General features: G+C 34.2%; 1 protein-coding gene across 1 annotated transcript; it reads left to right on the top strand.

Moving 5' to 3' along the window:
• The first annotated feature begins 236 nt into the window (after positions 1-236).
• LOC147063756 (uncharacterized) lies at positions 237-17,045 on the top strand. Its single transcript, XM_085959351.1, has 5 exons — positions 237-443; positions 712-864; positions 12,174-12,450; positions 14,087-14,239; positions 15,522-17,045. The coding sequence occupies exons 3-5, from the start codon at positions 12,334-12,336 to the stop codon at positions 15,558-15,560; spliced, it is 309 nt and encodes a 102-aa protein (XP_085815477.1). The 5' UTR covers positions 237-443; positions 712-864; positions 12,174-12,333; the 3' UTR covers positions 15,561-17,045.
• Positions 17,046-20,016: the final 2,971 nt, after the last annotated feature.

Below are 20,016 nucleotides of genomic sequence, written 5' to 3'. Positions count from 1 at the left end.
AATCAAATTGGGTTTTTTCTCCATTAATATCAACACTGACGATATCTTTTCGTGACGGCTCCACTCTCTATTAGTTCCAGCGACAGGTTACGATAAATGTTCTACGTTTAGTCGGTGTTCTTGACATTAGCATCTGTACCATAATACCAACAAAATTCAATAGGTACATTCTTGTTTATCAGATAATAGCTACACGGAATATTATTAATTGTATTTCGGAAACATTTATATACAACACAACAGAAAGTTGTCAAGTTGTCTCTAGCACAATATTGCATACTATTCATTGTTGATACGCAACCATGGAAGTCAAGCGAGTATGTGATGGAGACCAATCTGGTACTGAAGACAAGTTTGATGTAACAACCAGCTACCACAACAGCCCTGACACGCGCACATATATAAAGCAGGAGAACACAGACGAATTCATTTGCGATTTTGAGGTTAGTTTTTATTTATTAAGTCCTTTCCTGCCATTTTTTATAATTATTTAAGCAGAATACCTAAACGATACGACCTACGATAAGTCTATATTTTTTACAAATTGTTTAAGAATATACGAGGATGTCAAATTTTCTTTCAAAAACCTTTTGACATACATTTAGACAGCTACCTAACTCAATTATATAAGTAAGTATTGTCATAAAATAGGTACGCGAGCTCAAAATTGTTTTTTTATATGATTACAAAAATGTATAACGTTTCTTTCAGTATCCAGCAACGCATCTCACTGAAATAAAACCCGAGATTGATCTCCAGCTGGTTGACGTTAAACACGAGTTCGTTGCAGACGCAAAACACCCATTCCACGATGAAGATCCAACACCTGGATGTTCGCATTCAGATAACGGACCAGTACAGCAGGTAATTGTATATTATGCGATATTTTTCATTGGCTATGTATCCTATCACAGCTTTGTGACTAAATTTCAAAAGGTACATATTATCCTCGTCTCGGTTAAATATGCTTCGTACAAGTATTTCACTAACCTATTTATCTGGTTTAGTGTGAGTGGGTGCATTGACCTACAGTATTTGAATGTAATGTCTAAAGGCCGGATTTTTCAAGTTTTTAACCGTCAACCCATAAAAAAACACATTAAAATGGTGGACGAATCCAATATCCTAAGGAGACTTTTGCCCAAATGATTCTTAGTATGGATTTCTACAATTAGTCAGTTGTTTTTTCTGGCAGCTTAGGTGCGATGGTAATTATTGTAATTAAAATAATCGTCTTGCCAATATTTTAACGCGACGTGCGGGCCACGTCAAACGAATTCAAATTCGCAATATGTAATTAAAAAGGTCGCATTACAAAATTGATGGTTTGTTTTATTGCAGGTAGGTAATGGTAAACCATTTTTATAAAATGCGTGTAGAATATGTTTTTTCATAATTACATATCGAATAACTTTTGCGTACCTACCACTAATATAAATACAAATATTGAAAGATTTTGTCCGCTGACCCGTTTTATGTTCGAAGTGTATCATATTGATACCTATTAGTATTACCAAGCAACAATACCGTACCTACATATCGATAAAAAAGTCACATACCTACTTGTTTATTTCTTTAGATATTTAAGTATTTTGAGGATGCTCTGCCCAAACTGGTCTATTTGATTATAAACTATTGAAATTGAAGAATTTCATCAAATCGATCGTAAGAAATTTCATCTTCAAAATACCAGTGGCGTACATCTGTAGATGCGACACATCCCTGAAAATATTCGTTTGAACTTACTATTATAATAATTATTATGTATTGCGTAAGCCGTAATTGCATTCTTCTAAAGGTTTTGCAATATAATATTGCTTCAGATTTTCACTTAGTCATTGTATTACGTTAATATTTATTGTTGTTTAATTTAATAAAACGCATTTTTTGTAGTACTTATTCCACTTTTAATTAATAAATGAGGACCGGTTTCGTTCGCATCAGAAGAACATTTTCAACTGAACAAGGGAAGATTCAGTTGAAAATGTCCCTCTTAGGCGGACGAAACCGGTCCTAATTTATTGATTAAAAGTGGAATAAGAACTACAAAAAAAATGGAGCCATTGTCGAAAACTACACAATCAAGACTCGTAACTGGACAAAATCTGACATTCGAATGAAATTTTCAAAATGGCGTCCTATGGTAGTTCGTAGTTCCATTTTTGTCCATTCTACAGGTAAGTTTGTAGGTGTGTAACGTTAAAAAAGTCCCGCCGTCCCATTTAATACATTGTACGCTAAAGGCGCGCCGATTAGGTGGCCATTCGACATAATTAGCATTATATTTTTATATTTAAATGTTGTAATTAAAAAGTAATTATCTGATTTATGATTATATTATGTATTTGATTTAAATACTTACATATTATAAAGTGTAAAGAACTATTCATCACATAAAACGACTGGTACCTAGATACATATTTCATTAAAACACTTTATATGTACTTTCGTACTTTTTCCACATTTATTTCATAATTTTGATATTTAACCGATTTTATCCTAATGGACATTTTCAATTGAATAACATTACAAAATATAGGTAGGTACATATTATTGCATAAAAAGTCAATTTATTATGTATAGATAACGTGGGAGTCGTTGTTTACTTGAACTAACTTGTTGGTGATATTTGTCCTTATTTATTAAATGACTGATTTATAATATACATTATGAAATAGCGTAAATTCATCACTGACATTTTTTCTGTGTTTAAAATTCACCTACCTCAGATATTAAAAAAGGTTCCCTACCAATGACAAATTTTGAATGTGGTTTTATTGTTTTCAATCGCATGATGAATACAAAAAGTCCACTACTTAAAAATTAATTATTTTCCATACGATAGTATGTATCATCATCAGCTGTAGTATATACCAATATTGTATATAAATTTATGTTTACCGTGGATTTACAAGAATAAAATTACAAAGCAAAGGATAATCTTAAAAAAATAACAATGCAATGTGCTTTTAAAACAATATTAATATCAGGTTTACATAGTGCATTTGATAGTCACGCAGCCTTCGCTATCGAGGCTTGATAATTATATATTGTATGTGCCATATTATAATTTTTAGGAATATTATATTTCATCCATTATTGTTATTTTTAAGTTAATAAGTCAAAAGAATAATATCAACTAAGATTTAATAACAATAAACAAAAATGCAAAATGTACAATAACCATCGTAAGTTGTGATAGTTGTGTGACGTCTCAATATAAAGTGATTTTGTGGACAAAAAATCAGTTCAAAAGTGTTTAAAAGTACCTTATATACTTTCTAGAGGAAAACGTGGTATAATGGTCCCTATATCTAACGGGTCGAGTGGCAAAAACATTAATCAAAAAATTCTAATTGATTTATGTTTTGTACTAGGTATTCTATTTAAGTCATTATTTACGACCCGGCGTATGCCTTCTTCGTGCACTATGCGCACTCACCAATCGTAAATGCACATTGACATCGAAAAAAGCTAATTTTCGTTTATATAGTAATTTAATATAATAAAAGAATGTGAAAACCTTCTTACCTATTAGGAAAGGATCAAGTAAAAAACAAATTTTGATTATCTGAAGTGTTTGTGATAACCCGTAATGAATATCTTACATACTATTAATACATTTATGTAAGCCCGTTAAATCGTCATTTCCCGTAAACAATGGAACCAGCTAATGTGAAATATCACGAAATATACCTACTCACTAAATAAAAAACAAATAAACAATTTTAAGCTATAATCCATAATCGTCAAAACTGAAGTGATATCGGATTTTAAGAAAATACGTAGATCAGTTAACAAGCGCGCAGGTTAAGTTTTTTTTGTTTTTTCTACCATATTACTATAACATCAAATTATAGTTTCATGTGTGAACTCCCAGATTGGATAAAGCAATGAGCTATTAGGGAAGGTCAACTTGTTAAGAAATGGTAGGCACTGCAACTGTGTTATACCTATTTATATCTAATATTTCTTGATAAAATAATTTATTATCAATGGTATTAGGTACTATATATACACAATATGTCAATGTCGACTCATTATGATTGTATCATTTTGATAACTTCTGAAACAATTCATTGAAATAATACTATGATATATAATTTAAAGCATTAGGGAGTAGCAATTAACAGAAAACGCATATACTTACATATTTCGCATGATGAATATAAAGTGTTTGAAAATGGCCTATGTCAAAAAACCATTACAACATCAGTACCTATACATTAAAATTGAATATCTCAACATGTCCAACCACTTGCTTGAAACACAAAAGTACGATTTGAAGTATCTTTCGTACGAAACTTTTTCTAAAGGGTTTCATTAACCACGTAGGTCCGATATTCTCCATTTTACCCATCCCTAAATCCAGCTGTTGCATTCTCGTATCACAAGAAACGTATTATATATGAAGTATACAAAAATAATTACTAGTTTGGCTTAAGTACTTAAGTAGTTATGGTAAATATAACAGACGTATCTTGATATTCTCAAGTGGCCGCTGTTGTGCATTGTGTAAAAATCTGTCCTTACTCAGAGCTGATAAGCATTGATTTGAATCCTCGTTGAATTGGTTTTACAATAATATAATAATATGTTTTATATTATATATTTTCGTAGTATCAACATAATATACGAAATCATTCAGATTTGGTACGATTTTAATAATACACTAGCTGTCTGGTCCTTCTCATCATGGGAGCAAGTTTGATTTGTTATTTGATAGTGAAAATAGAAGTAGTTTATTGGAAATTTTAAACATTGATTTCAATAATAGGTATATAAAAAGTGGAATATTATTAAATATTATAGATATTACTATTAACAACTAATTCTTCCACTCTATACGTAAGCGCTTCATTAATTTCTCTAAATAGTATAGTATTTCCACTAATAGCAGCGTTTCTATATAATTAAGTATCGATAAAGTCTCTTGCACATATTATCAATATCATTTATTTCATATTCCACTGTACCTACTACATCGTACAACTTATTTTTCTGAAATACATAGGTTCCATAAATTATTAACGCATTTTTTAATTAAAAAATGTTGTAATATTCGAGTCCGTCCCAAAAAAAAGGACTCCAGATGTCCGGTGTCTAGACTAATGTCTATCACTGATGATGACCGATCGACCTATTCTTTCAAAAAGTACTTTTGTCATAAATTATTGTTTGTAGGTAGCAGAATATTGCTGCGATGACATTATGCTCACGTCACATGCTGGCATGGCGACAAAGTATGTCTGTGGTTTTATCATTCCGCAGAATATTTTGAATGATCTAATTTCAATGAACTTTAACAGTTTATATGTATGCGTACTTTAAAATTACTTGCGATATTGCATCCATACATAATATTGTGAACAGGCCAGCGCCATCTTAAGATACAAAGCTTGAGATTATCTTTTTGTACACGCATCTCTCAAACGAGTGATCCCACTCAAAGTCAAACTATCTCTTCATGGAAAATCGGTGGTAACATCGATTTCCAAAACATGTCTTATGTAGCATTGAGCTATAGGTACATTACGTTTGTGGAAGATATTGTGTTAAGTTAGTGTAGTAATTATGATATACCTCATCTATCAAAATCATATCAATCCCATTTTCAAGACAGATGCAAACCAGCAGACAATAGATTAGGGATGGGCATACATGAGGTCAACGAAAACCTCATTCTCGATTTTCATAATTATATAAAGTACCACACCATAGTCACGTTCTCACATATATCGAGTAGGTTTATAGAAAGTGTTAAATAACATTTCAATAATTAATTTGTACACGATGGAATTAAAGATCTGAAAAAACACGGTTTCTGATAGAAAACGCGTTTTATAAAATTACCTATGTAAGTATCTATTTATAATTATGATATTTTCAAACTTTTTAAGATTCTGTTTGTTTTAAATTGAGGTATGGTCGAGACTCAAAAAATCGAAGTTATGTGTGTTATCCAAGATCGCTTAGCGTCAGTACCTATTGTCACCAGATAGAAAAAACCCCCGGTCCGCAGTTTCAAATCACATATCCACAACCTAATCATACGCCCTCGAATTAGGGTTCACCACCCCTGATTTACGAAATAACATCGCCACGGGACATTTCAACAGCGGCAAAAAGGGCGAATACCTAAGCCCAGCTACTAGGAAATGGTAACTTGCCGAGAGACAAACAAAAATTTACCGTAATTTTTGTTTCATCCCTTTGCCCCTCCCTCTTGCCTCATCACCCATAGATCCGTCGTAGATAATTGCGGGCAGTACAAATTCTCCCGGGAGAGTGGTAGGTGTCCAGGACCACGTGCTCGGCGTGGCCTGGCCACGCTTGTCTCAATATGATAAGTTAGTGAATCTCTTTCCCCGTTATTGTGTTACTAATAATCCCTATAACCACCTCAAAACCACGCGTCGCGTCCCCGACAAAACGTTTTCGCGCCCGTTTGGCCAATGTGTTCAAACACGTGCTCCCACATAGTGCTCCCACATAGTGACTGTGCCATAGCTAAATCTAAGACTCCTTTAAGTGTAATTAATAATGTAACCCAACCAATGTCTGGAAAGTTAATGTAATTAAACGTCCCTGCGCAGGGAAATTGTCAAATCAAAGACGTGTTTTATCTTGAATTATATGTCCTGATGTCCACACAACCCTCAATCAAGGTGATACTCGTGAAGAACGCTGCCAGCTTACACGTGAGTTCTCCAACCCATTCTTCTCCGTATCATTCTGGCCCCCGAACGTGGTGCGACAGGAACCGATGGGTTCCGCGAACGTACGCCCTGAGAAACCCAAGTGTGTGACATCAAAAACCCATAGTTTTGTGAATTTTATAAATAAAAATAAATTCTCTGGCGCCCTATTATTAAAAACCCTAAACAAACATAAAAATATAAACTCGCCCACGCTACATACCGATAAAACATAGTGAAAATGAAGAGACAAAGAAATCCGACAAGAATAAATTCGCGGGTAAACCAACGAAATAAAAATCAAAACCAGGGGTGTTCAACCTCATAAACAGTGTTTATAAAAATAAATGCGAGCCTTCAAAAATTAAAACGATGTTATAGTCCGTGAAAAGAAATCTAGTGAAACGAAACCCGAGAATGCCATGAACGTGGGTTCTCACAGAACGGACGTTCCTACGATGCTGCAGCCACCCCGTCTACTGGCAGCTGCCGGGGACCACCGACACCGGAGGTCCTGGAAAAGTCCAGGGTATAACCTGCCTGTCAAGGTCGCCCCCCTCTGCCCGACAACCCCTAGCACGAGAACTCAGCCCTGTCTTCGCATCCCCGCGTCAATCTTGCGACGGCGTCGCCGGACTCGAGCACACGTCCAGATTGCACCTCCCGCCGAACGACACCTGATCTCCGCAACCCTCCGCCTACCCCTGAATAGGCAACCCAGCCCCGACCACTGCAGCAGTCCGAAGAAGCCGATCATGTGACGACACCCTACCGAAACCGGCTACCCCTCCAGAACCGTTGGCACTTGCTGAGGGTATCTCGCAAGACGAACTAGAAACCTCGACGACATCACCCCATAACCACAAAACGTGCCCCATGAAAACATATCAATGTGTTACCAACGCGAACCATTCGAAACCCCCGCAATTTATTAGTAAGATTTTCTTTGTTTTGTCAATACACGCTCCATTCACATTACGTGGTTGCCGATATGAAATTTGAAACAAAAGATGGCAGGGTGGTTTGTCACCAGATAGAAAAAACCCCCGGTCCGCAGTTTCAAATCACATATCCACAACCTAATCATACGCCCTCGAATTAGGGTTCACCACCCCTGATTTACGAAATAACATCGCCACGGGACATTTCAACAGCGGCAAAAAGGGCGAATACCTAAGCCCAGCTACTAGGAAATGGTAACTTGCCGAGAGACAAACAAAAATTTACCGTAATTTTTGTTTCATCCCTTTGCCCCTCCCTCTTGCCTCATCACCCATAGATCCGTCGTAGATAATTGCGGGCAGTACAAATTCTCCCGGGAGAGTGGTAGGTGTCCAGGACCACGTGCTCGGCGTGGCCTGGCCACGCTTGTCTCAATATGATAAGTTAGTGAATCTCTTTCCCCGTTATTGTGTTACTAATAATCCCTATAACCACCTCAAAACCACGCGCCGCGTCCCCGACAAAACGTTTTCGCGCCCGTTTGGCCAATGTGTTCAAACACGTGCTCCCACATAGTGCTCCCACATAGTGACTGTGCCATAGCTAAATCTAAGACTCCTTTAAGTGTAATTAATAATGTAACCCAACCAATGTCTGGAAAGTTAATGTAATTAAACGTCCCTGCGCAGGGAAATTGTCAAATCAAAGACGTGTTTTATCTTGAATTATATGTCCTGATGTCCACACAACCCTCAATCAAGGTGATACTCGTGAAGAACGCTGCCAGCTTACACGTGAGTTCTCCAACCCATTCTTCTCCGTATCACTATTAATAGCGTTAGAATATGTACCAATTTACACAATCCAGTACCACAGTCGGTTTTAGTCGATCGATCACTCCGCGCAACGCCGACTCAAGTACAAGCCTAATCATTCGGAAACTTTCCGACAACGAGTGGTCTTACCTCTCCTGCGCCTTCCACTGATGACCAATCATTATTCTATAGCAGTGATGGTGAATCTATGGCACGCGAATGTTTTATATCGAAGAGAAAATATATTATTTACTAATATAACAATAAAAAAAAAATCCAAAAAATAGATACAAATAAAATAATGTAAGTGCTTATATTAAAAAATAATGACGACATAGCCATGCGTATTTTCTAAAGTTTTTAATTAAGTAGGTATATTATGGCTTTAAAACCGATACCTATTATTCATAAGTAACCATATATTATGCGAACAATAAACCGATTTTGGTTGTATTGTCCCATGATTCCACCTAAATTTTCTATGCATAGAGTTCGATTCGATATCATCACTTGTTTGGTATTTAGTGAGAGGTAGTGGGGATTGCTACTCGACCGAGAAATTAAACTGACTCGAGCAAATGATTTTACTAACGTACTCGTCTCAGTTTTTCTGTTCGTCACGTTTAGTTACTAAATTACTCGTAACTCGACTAAACTACTTGCCTGATCTGAACCGGGCTTAAGGGTTTCTCCATGAGCGCAGCGACAAAATCAAACCTCATTGACGTGCCTATTCAATCGTGAAGACTCAACACCTGAAGGAGCAAAACGCAACAGTATCTTCAAAGGAGGTTTAGTGCTTCGAACGGTGTCCAATAATGCAACAAAAATACTGAATGGACATTTATGATCGCGTAAGAGTTTGCATTATATTTTTGTCTATGCTCACATGACAGCTAGTTGGGGTTGTCATTAAATTTTCCATCCTAGAAATGAATATATCTGCCCATGGTTCCGATAACCGGAATCGTTTCACAAAAGCCTCGTCTGTCATTTTGAATGGATCCGTCCGGTTACCAAATCGCACCCCTAGTTTTAAACTATTACAAGTCAAAAAAGTGACATTTTGAGTTAATAATGCAGAATGGTTGAAAATACCATTGTTTATCTGGTAAAAGACTATCACAAGTCTAAATGAATTCTACGGAAATACAGGACAGAAAGAATAGTCTATAATGTTTATAAATAATATTATGTGATATTTAAAGACTATGCTATTTTGAGTTGTTATAGTCTTAAATTAGGATTCAAATTTTTAGCGAGTTTAAGACTATGACATCTTGAATTATCATATGTCAGGAATGGATAAAGTACATACAACTTGTGTTGTGGTCACACTGGTGACTAGCCATTCTGAAAACATTGACAATTTCCCAGTAGTTTGTTGATAAATACAATAATAAATAAAACAAACAGTGATGAAATGTGTACTTGCCAGTCCCAGGATTTGAATCTTTGGCCCACGACGCTACACCAGACTAACTACCAGAAAATTTATTGATAGCTCTTTAAATTTAGCAACACTATAGATAGGCTATACAAAGAAAAGTGTCGACAAAATGATCGACCTTTCGTGAAGTTATCTCAGTATTCTACGATCTTTGATACAGAATTTAATATTAGGCGCTTTCAGTCAAAAAAAGATCAATGGTCAGCACAGCATATACAAATTTGAATGATACACAAAAAGCAAAACAATTAATTGCAGTTCTCTCATAACCCTGTGGTGAAGTCTTAAATTTTTATTACACCAGAAAACTTGCAACATATTTCAGAATCTTTGATATTGGTGAGAAAAAGGGTTCTGTTGTGTCTGGAACGAAGTGACTGCTAAAAGAGGTTCTAATGAAATTGGTAGTTGTATTTACATGCCATTAATTGAAAAAGAAATTCTAAAAAATAAGAATGTGCATTTTTGGTCCGATAATTGTGCTGGACAGAATAAGAATAAATATTTAGTTGCGTTGTATTTATTATTGGAAACAGAAAATATAAAGTCTATAACGCAAAAATATTTGACCACGGGTCACACCCAAAATCAGTGGATTGCGATGCACTCATTCATTGAAAAAAAAAAAGAGAATACTAAAAGTGCTCCAGTCTTCATACCAGCTCAATGGATACCCATTATAGCCATGACTGAAAAGAATACTTAACCTTATACTTATAGAGTTAATGCAATGGGAACTGATGATATATTTGACCTGAAATTGCTCTCCGATGAGCTGGGACAAAATTACGTTATGACTACCGTAGTTACGAAGGTAACATGGCAAGCAATCAAAGTCATGCATTTTAAAAAAGAATCACCGTATAGTTTTTCATTATTTCCAATTTTATTGATTCTTCCTACGAGGAAATTAACATAAGGCGTCGCATGGCGGGTCGTCCGGTTCACATGAATAATATGATAATTTTACTGAAAGCTTATAATGAGCCACCAGGAATAACCATGCAGAAAAGGCAAGATCTTTTAACTATATGCAAAAAAATTGATATCGATGACGTACCACGATTTTTACAATAATTTGAAAGTCGCTAATTAATAGTACTCAAGTGGCAAGAAAGTTGGTTCACAAAGAGAGTGATGTAAATTACTCTGATTAATTCTAAATTATATAATAATTTTCATTACATAATGTGCAAGAATCTTGAATAGGTAATCATAATCTTCCACAAATATATATTTTAAAAATTCGGTAGGTATATGATGGTTTACCTGTTCCAGTTATTATATTTTGAAAGAAAAATTTCAAATAACCATTTCATTTATTATTTTACTTGATATGCATAATATATTGAAGAGATTTTATGTTGTTGCATATTACTTTGTATTGTGTGCATGATGGGTTATTTCAAAATTTATCAAAATAGTCCAATTTTAGACTATGACATTTCAAAAAAACTACCAAAAATATGTGTTCCGTATAATTTTTCAATATAATAATAATTTCATACAAAATTACAAGCCCTGATACACATTGAGCAAGAAAATCAGTTTGGTACATACATTTTTAGATTTAGTTGAGAGGGTTTGAATCTTTGAATCCAATTATCTCAGAATGCTGTTTTTTGACTTATACTTTAAAACTAGGGGTGCGAAATCTGAACAAAATTTCAGCATGAATCACTTCCATTTTGGGTACGTGTAAAATAACCTAAAATGTTGTAATGACATTATCATATTATTTAATCAGTACTTATTAGTTATCGCTGACTTCTTAAAACGATTAATTGTACCTACGAGAATTTGAACGAAACTTCCGATGTATTTTACAAACCTAATATTAATAAAATATGTATGTTTCTGTATAACAAAACACAATAAATACCTAGTTGAGATTTTAAATACTAAACAACACTTCCAACGGATATATGTAAAACACAAAAAACAATAAATTAAGAGCCTTTCAACGTTACGCTCCGACATTTAATCTGTTTACCATCTGACAAAATTAGCGTCTCTACAGCCAAAGCTTATGGAGCTCAAAAGCCTCCGCCACTTTCAGACGCGGTTATCAAAATCTATTCAGAAATTAAATTTCTCATACATTCTAATCACTTTCTCATACAATGACTTCGATACCGGATCGTTCAAAAATTGCCCTTCTAGGTGGTCATAGTCCAGACTTTTTGCATTCTTTATGTTGGTTGTTTTTTTTATATTGTTAGTATAAATGTTTTGATTGATTTATGTTTGTATTTTATTTCTTGACAGACTCCGCTCGTAAACCGAGACATGGATTGTATGATAGCACCTGATATCTTTGAGAGACAATCTGCACAGTCGTTTGGTGAACGGTGTGAACGAAGTGGTGTTTGCAACGTGTGTTGTATTTTTTTTTTCATCCGCGCACATTTTGAAGTACCATAAACGTATGCATGATGCGTCGCTGACTTTCGATGGAGTGGCTTTTCCATTCGCACAAGCCGTCGACCAAAGCAGTCACTTGTATGAAAAGTTTGATGCGTCGACGTTTGACGGTGATTCCCAGGTAACTCATATAATATACATGCTCATGTGATTATTGTTGTTAAGTATATAATGTATTATATATTTTCATCTGATACGTATCTTATACTATACTAAACTCATATATATATATATATATATATATATATATTTAATGTAATACAAAATGGGTATCATCTAGCGTCAAAGGGTGTACATAGGTTGCTAATATCCAACATAAATATAGTACTCACAAAACTTTTCTGTTGGTATCTACGTATTTGTTTTCATTGTACTAAGACTAAAATAGTTTACTGATTTATTTATATTTATTTATTATTAATTTACAAAAACCCTGCGAAACCAACCCATAATATGTTATTAAATCAAACAGAATGTTAGATATTTTATAGATGGAAGAATATTTTTTATTTATTTTGGTTTGATATAGGCAAAGCTTAATTATTTATAAAGCCATCTGTGAAATGTACTCCTAATTCAACTAAAACAAATAAGTATGTGCACTATTTTGTCGGATTGCCCATAATTTTGGAATGTCGTTCGGTGATTATACATTTACCTGCCAAATTAAGTCATTCATAGTGACGTCACCCCGGTCCTGGTAAAATCACAAGGGCGTTATATTCTCAATCGGCCCTGCCCTTAGCCAGGTTGAGAACCCCTGCTTTAGGCTAGCTCAGCACGGGGTCGGAGAGGGTAGTCAAGTAAGAGTTCTTATCGACACTTGCGAACACACCACAACAATATTGCGATATAATGATTCAAAAACGCCACCCGATAATAGGATGACGTCAGAATCCGATGAATATTTTATTTATTTAATTTTAATCCGTTCCGCACCCACGTACGTGGAACGTCAAAAACAGCTGATGGCTGTCACTCGGTTTATATACCGAATTGTACGCCTGGAATAAAGATCGTAGATTTATTTGAATTAAAAATCTTCGTGAGTATTGTTTTAATTATTTATTAAATTGTTCTTTCATAAATAAATTTGTTATAATTAATTTTTATCAAATATCTTAACACTATAATTTATTTACTAATAAATTAACAATAATATTTATATAAACTTATTTTAATTGCTCAATTTTATTTTATAAAACTGTAAGTACCTACTTTTATACTTATATTAATTTATAGGTATGGCTGCGCATTTATTATATTATTAAGGCACCGACTATAAAGATTAGAAACCGGCTGATGATGAGTGATGTTATCGTAAGATGATGCAATTGTTTACATCGAACGCGAGATAATCGTCACAATTACGATATCTTTACACTAAATGCCTTTCGAACTCTAATCGCGGCAAGAACTCTCTAACGGAAACAAATGAATGCATTAAATGCACTACTATTTACGCGGTTAAATCTCGGCTTTTCTTCCCGAGTGAATATCTTCAACTTTTTCCCGCAGAGGAATCGATCGGCACGACCTTCCTCTGCGGATTATTCTTTCCAACTATTTTATTAAAAATTTTAACTCAATAGCCTGGACGCTATCGGAAAAATGACAACATTTCTGACGAATCATAGTCCGGTTATACGATTACATTTACGGTGACCAATTATTGAAAAAAGAGCTCTGGGAGACCTTTTATGGCTAATCGTAATGATGATACTGTTACATAATATTAATAATGTTGTTATTTTCAGAAGCGTGAAAACGGTCTGATGAATATTAAGTATGAGAATAATGATGAGGGAGTTATCATCAAAGAAGAATTTGTTGAGAATGCAATCCACCATATTGATGATGAATTAACCCAACCTGGCTGCTCTAATCTACAATACATGCCATTAGACCAGGTATGTTTAATTACAAAGATTGTTTTTTTAAGTCCGATAGAATTTTAAATTGTAAAAAAGTGCACAAAATAAATTGTAATATTGTTTTTTTGAAAATTCGATACATTCATGGCATTACGAATTTTAAAATGATTTCGCGCATGTGGCCACCACAGTTATTCTCGATTAAGAAAATTATGGCTGTCCAATTTGGAAAACTTTTATTAGAGTACTAATGGCCGTATGTATAGTACTGGAAATAGGCTTATTGGCAAAAGTTGGCTTCTAATGCGTTAAATGCTGCTGGTTTATAAGCATATACCAGTGACTTCACAAAGCTTCACAGGTAATAATCCAGAGATACTCGTATCAAATCGCACAATCTTTTATGCCAATTGACAGGTCCATTTCTCAAAATCCAATTATCGCCAAATCTTAATTTAAATAAGGCGATGGTTGCGATATTATCTGGATGGCACATCCTGTTGAAAATAAATCACTGTTCTTTCAAATAAATCCATAATATTTAAATCAAAATATTAATCATGGTTCGACAAGGATTTCCATTGACCTTAACGTGAGCTTTGGCCCCATTTTTGAAGAATTGTGCGTCGATGGCACTAGCGTGTAAACCGCATGAAACGGTGCTTTTTTCTGGATGTTATGAATTCTGGGGAGTCTTCTGGATTAGTCTTTTTCCGTGTGGGCAATTTTCCTTATCAACAAACCCGGTAAGCAAACATGAGCGTCATCGCTAAACGTAATTTTGCGGTAAAATGCAGTTATAAGTTGCGTTAATCGACAACAGATTTTCCATGTTGAGGGGAGGGCAATAATTTTGTACAACCAGGTCACTTCAGATATTTACATATTTCAACTGCGTCAGGATGAGTATAAGTGGGCATTGTTTTATAAATTCTTAAATAAGGTTCTGCTTAGCTTATTCAGTGACTTCCTTGTTATTAATTTTTTCTAATGTCTACACTAATTCTTTTGTTCAATGCTCATCTTTTTCTTTTTTTAAATATATATGTGATACTCTTTTATTAATATATATTTTCTTCTAAATGTCATGTTGTGTATGTCTTATATTAATAATTTGTAATGTTCATAATAAATAAAAAAATATTTTAATCATAAATGTCAACGAGTGAGAAGCGCAGTGTAACGTATCGTTTTTACATAAAAAAAAACACTTTACAAACGACCTAGTATCAGTGCTATATTAGGGGACATTGGAACATAAGTATATTTTATTGATATTATTGCTTTGAATATATTAACATTCCTATTCTTTTTGTAGATTTCTACCCAGAAATGTTTTGCAGTACGTAAGAGTTAACCATTGGATATCGTTGAAAAAGATACGGTGGATAATGACCCGAGTAACAACAAAATAGCACATGCAATCAATAAAAACAGAAAAATGATTATGCAGCATTCGGAAATAACCATCGATGAACAGAACATCAAACATGAATTTCAGAAATTATACTTGCCAAAGGTGGTTCGAATTATGTTGAGAAGAGTTACATATTTTCCACGTAACTTTATTTGTAATAATTGTTGTGGAGTGTTTGAAACTGTAAAACTTTTAAATCATCACTACGTTTCATGCATGAAGTCTCAGCATCTTAAGTCATACATGACGCATATTGGTGAAAAATCACACCAATGCGAAGTTTGTTTTAAAAAATTCATCACAAAAAGTGAACTCAAAAAACATAAAATGAACCATACTGGTAAAAAACCACATCAATGCGATGTGTATTTTAAAAAGTTCATCACAAATAGTCAACTCAAATCACATAAAATGACGCACACTCGCGAAAAACTGCATCAATGCGATGTGTGTTTTAAAAAATTCATTCATAATAGTTATCTCAAATCACATAAAAGATAACATACTGGTGAAAATCTGCATCAATGCGATGTGTGTTCTAGAAAGTTCATCAAAAATAGTGATCTCAAATTACATAAAATGATACATAGTGGTGAAAAACGACATCAATGCGATGTGTGTTTTAAAAAATTTCTGCAAATTGGTTATTTAAGAACACATCAAATGACACATACTGGTGAAAAACCACATCAATGCGATGTGTGTTCTAAAAAGTTCATCCGAAATAGTGATCTCAAATTTCATAAAATGGCACATACTGGTGAAAAACCACATCAATGCGATGTGTGTTTTAAAAAAATCAACACAAAAAGTGAACTCAAATTACATCAAATGAAACATACTGGAGAAAAAACACATCAATGCGATGTGTGTTCTAAAAAGTTCACCGCAAATAGTGTACTCAAATCACATAAAATGACACATACTGGTGAAAAACCACATCAATGCGATGTGTGTTCTAAAAAGTTCATCAGAAATAGTGATCTGAAAAGACATAAAATGACACATACTGGTGAAAAACTTCATTAATGCGATGTGTTTTAAAAGAATTCTGAAAATTGGACATTTAAAAAGACATTAATTGACACACATTGGTAAAAGTTCAGTGATATGTATGTTTTAAAAAGTTTATCGTAAATACTGCACTCAAAAGAGATAAAATGACACACACTGGTGTAAAACCACATCAATGCAATGTGTTTTTAAAAATTTATTCGAAGTTGTGATTAAAAAAACATAAAATTCCACGTACTAGTTAATGACAACATCATTGCGACGTATGTCTTAAAGAATGACTGCATAATAAATATCTCAAAATACATCAAAAATGACGCAGACCGATGAAAAACCACTCAATGCAATGTGAGTTTTTAAGAAAATGTGCAAATATTCAACCCAAGAGACATTAAATTACACTTCTGGTGTAAAACCACGAACATCTTTCATTTGTATAAATTGATAATCAAGTTAAAATTGACTTCACTGACTTGTTAAAACCCATTACTAACTTCCCCCTCCCCCTCACCTTCGCCGAATACTTTTCTTGAGACACCACAATTTGGTTACCAGTTATCGATATGCGTTTAAACATTTTATAGAATAAAAACCAGATTAATTTAAATAGAGATAAACAAGCTTCGCTTTCCATTGCCTTGTATTGTTTTACGAGCGTAATGGTAGTCTTAAAAATCGTCAAGTTGTGTTTTTAAATATTTATATGGAGATAAGAAACATTTGAACAAGTCTTAGAAAAATATCAAAACACCTTGACAGGGCTGGAAAAATCATTGTTATCTTTCCTAGTTTCCATGAGAATAGCTATCGACCTACTATAAATTCCGACAAGAAGAAATTGATGATTACAGGAAGTCACTGTCGTTGAAAATATGAGATTTCTCAGTGATGTACCTGTCATGGCGGCAACGCGCGCACTGTATGCGTGTTTAAATATTATATCGACAATTTTTAGATACGACTCCTTTTCTTTGCAATAAACCAAAAGTTTCCTAATAATATTTCTAACATCACTCCTGATCGTTTTAGACATATTTTTCATGACACTACGGGAGTGTAAAATGAAATGATGGATTTGGGGGTGTTCCTCATTTGATAACAAAGTGTGAGCTGCACTGGACGGGATTGTTAGTTCACAGTTTTAACACGTGGACAAGAAAGTCTTGTTCGACAACAGTTGCAAATGTGATTCTCAGTAAAATATTCACAAAGTATTGATTTTCTATAGTTTTAATTACTCTTACGCTGATATTATATAGAATTGTTTATATGATAAAAAAAATTAATTAAGATAATAATTATTAGTGCCAGATACGACTAAGCCATAATACGAATTCAGTACGACAATATCATCTGTAAGCTGTTCTGGCAACTACGATTTTGTTTTTTTATGAAAACAAAAAACGACTAACCAACATTCAAAATGGCAAACAGTAACAGTTGTGATTCGTCTTTGTCCGGTTATTTTGGTGATAATAATGAAGATGGTGGAGATTTTATACCAGAACCTTCAACATCGTCCTCGGAAGGTAATATTTTATATTCAATTTATCATTCAATTCTTTAAATTCTTTGATTTATTAATATTTTTTAGCTTTTATATCACCATGTTGGATAGTCACTTGCTTCTTACAACATTTTTTTTTAAATTTTGCAATGATGTTTAGTCATTTTAATGTTTTATTTCCAGGTTAACCCCAACCTGACAAGGCTATGAACTCCATTTTCATCATTTCGGAAAAGGCAAAGACGTCCTTACACTCATAAGAAAAATATAACAAAAGAAAAGATGAGTGGTGAAGCCCATACATTGACTTCAAAAAAAGGTGTTTAAGCGAAGCATTTTGAACCTAAAATCTGTGAATGCAAATTAAATTTCAATAAAAAGGTGCCTACAGACCTAAGGAAAAGTATTTTTGCAATCTTTTATTGAATTAGTTGGGAATTAAAATCGGTGTTTATAATGGGTCATGTTGAAATAATACAAAAGAAGAGACAATATACTACTACTGCAACAACATTGTTGTATGTAAAAAAAAATAGAGCCATTACTTGCAAGAGATAGAAAAATGTCCATTTAAAAAAACACAAAGATCCTCGAAGACGATATAACCAACCGGAAGATTGCTGTTGACAGAGAGAAGGTAAAATGGCTTAAAACATGATGGATAAGGCTCAAAAAAAACATCCATGAAATCTTCAAATGAAAGCAACACTCCAAGAAGAATGTATCTTCACTGAAGTAAATTTAAAAAAGAGGAAGTATCCAACTGGGATTTGAAACTGAAAAGATATACTTCCATTTACATTACATACCAACTCCGCGATTCATCACAACTCTTATAACAATTTAAATGGCCACAATGCAGTTCTGGATCATGGTTTAGAATGTAATACATAACGGGGAAGAAGAACAACAATTATAATAGCTGTGGGTTCTCAAAATTCTATCACCAAAAATAAACGTGTAAAAGTGACCAACAGAAGAAAACGAAATAATATGTGAAATACCAAAAATGACTAACCCATGACTAACCCACATTATTTCATTAAATATAAAAAAAAAAAAAAAAAATACTTCAAAAAAAGTAAGTGACTTTAATGTTTTATAACTTTAAGTTTCTGTAATTATTAAAAATAAAAATACATATAAAAATTGTGTGGTAATTACACATGTATTACAATAGATTGCGTTGTTGTATCATCAATGGAGATTTAAAAAACAAGTTCTACCTTTAACCCCTATTATCTCAAAATCACTTTAATGTGGGATAGCCCTCGATTGAGTTGTCGAATAGGACAGCGGCGTATTCCAGGTCGCATAGCTTCACCGTGGGGGTAACAGGAATGCCTCGGTCGGGTGGTGTTGACTTCCGTAGTATGAAGTTAAAGAGAATGATGAAGAGAAACGGTGCGAGGACACAACCCTGTCTGACTCCGGTCGTGACCCCAAAACATTCCGTGACAGTGTCTCCAATTCTGAAACAGCATTCGCTATTCTCGTGCAGGCTTTTGATTATGGCAATGTTCTTGGGAGGGATCCCGTATGGTCCCAGTATCATCCAGAGGGAGGGGCGGTGCGGACTGTCGAAAGCCTTCTCATAATTCACAAAGCAGCAAGCTATCGGACTGTTCAGCTCATGGCTCTGATGAAGAAGACATCGAAGGTTGTGAATTTGGTCTGCACACGCTTGACCAGGTAGAAACTCGGAATAATTGGGTGCCTTATTCTCATCAAGAGGATGTTTGCCAAAATCTTTCCCGGAACACTGAGTAGCGTAATGCCTCGGTAATTGTCGCAGTTTAGAAGGTCACCTTTTTTTGTGAAGTGTGATGATTTTACCGTGCACCCAGTTCCTTAGATAGCGCACTTCTTCCCACA

This window comes from Rhyacophila brunnea, unplaced genomic scaffold (assembly GCF_057557595.1).
Source record: "Rhyacophila brunnea isolate RB1 unplaced genomic scaffold, BYU_Rbru_1.0 scaffold_88, whole genome shotgun sequence".
In the NCBI taxonomy this organism is placed as follows: domain Eukaryota; kingdom Metazoa; phylum Arthropoda; class Insecta; order Trichoptera; family Rhyacophilidae; genus Rhyacophila; species Rhyacophila brunnea.
Note: the sequence above shows the minus strand (reverse complement) of the source record. Positions and strands in the feature narration are given on the sequence as shown.

Excerpts from the sequence above, each read along its gene's own strand:
- LOC147063756 (XM_085959351.1), top strand. The coding sequence starts at position 12,334 with ATGCATGATGCGTCGCTGACTTTCGATGGAGTGGCTTTTCCATTCGCA. Across the intron at positions 12,451-14,086 it reads CGTTTGACGGTGATTCCCAG|AAGCGTGAAAACGGTCTGAT; the intron begins GTAACTCATATA and ends TGTTATTTTCAG. Across the intron at positions 14,240-15,521 it reads AATACATGCCATTAGACCAG|ATTTCTACCCAGAAATGTTT; the intron begins GTATGTTTAATT and ends TTCTTTTTGTAG.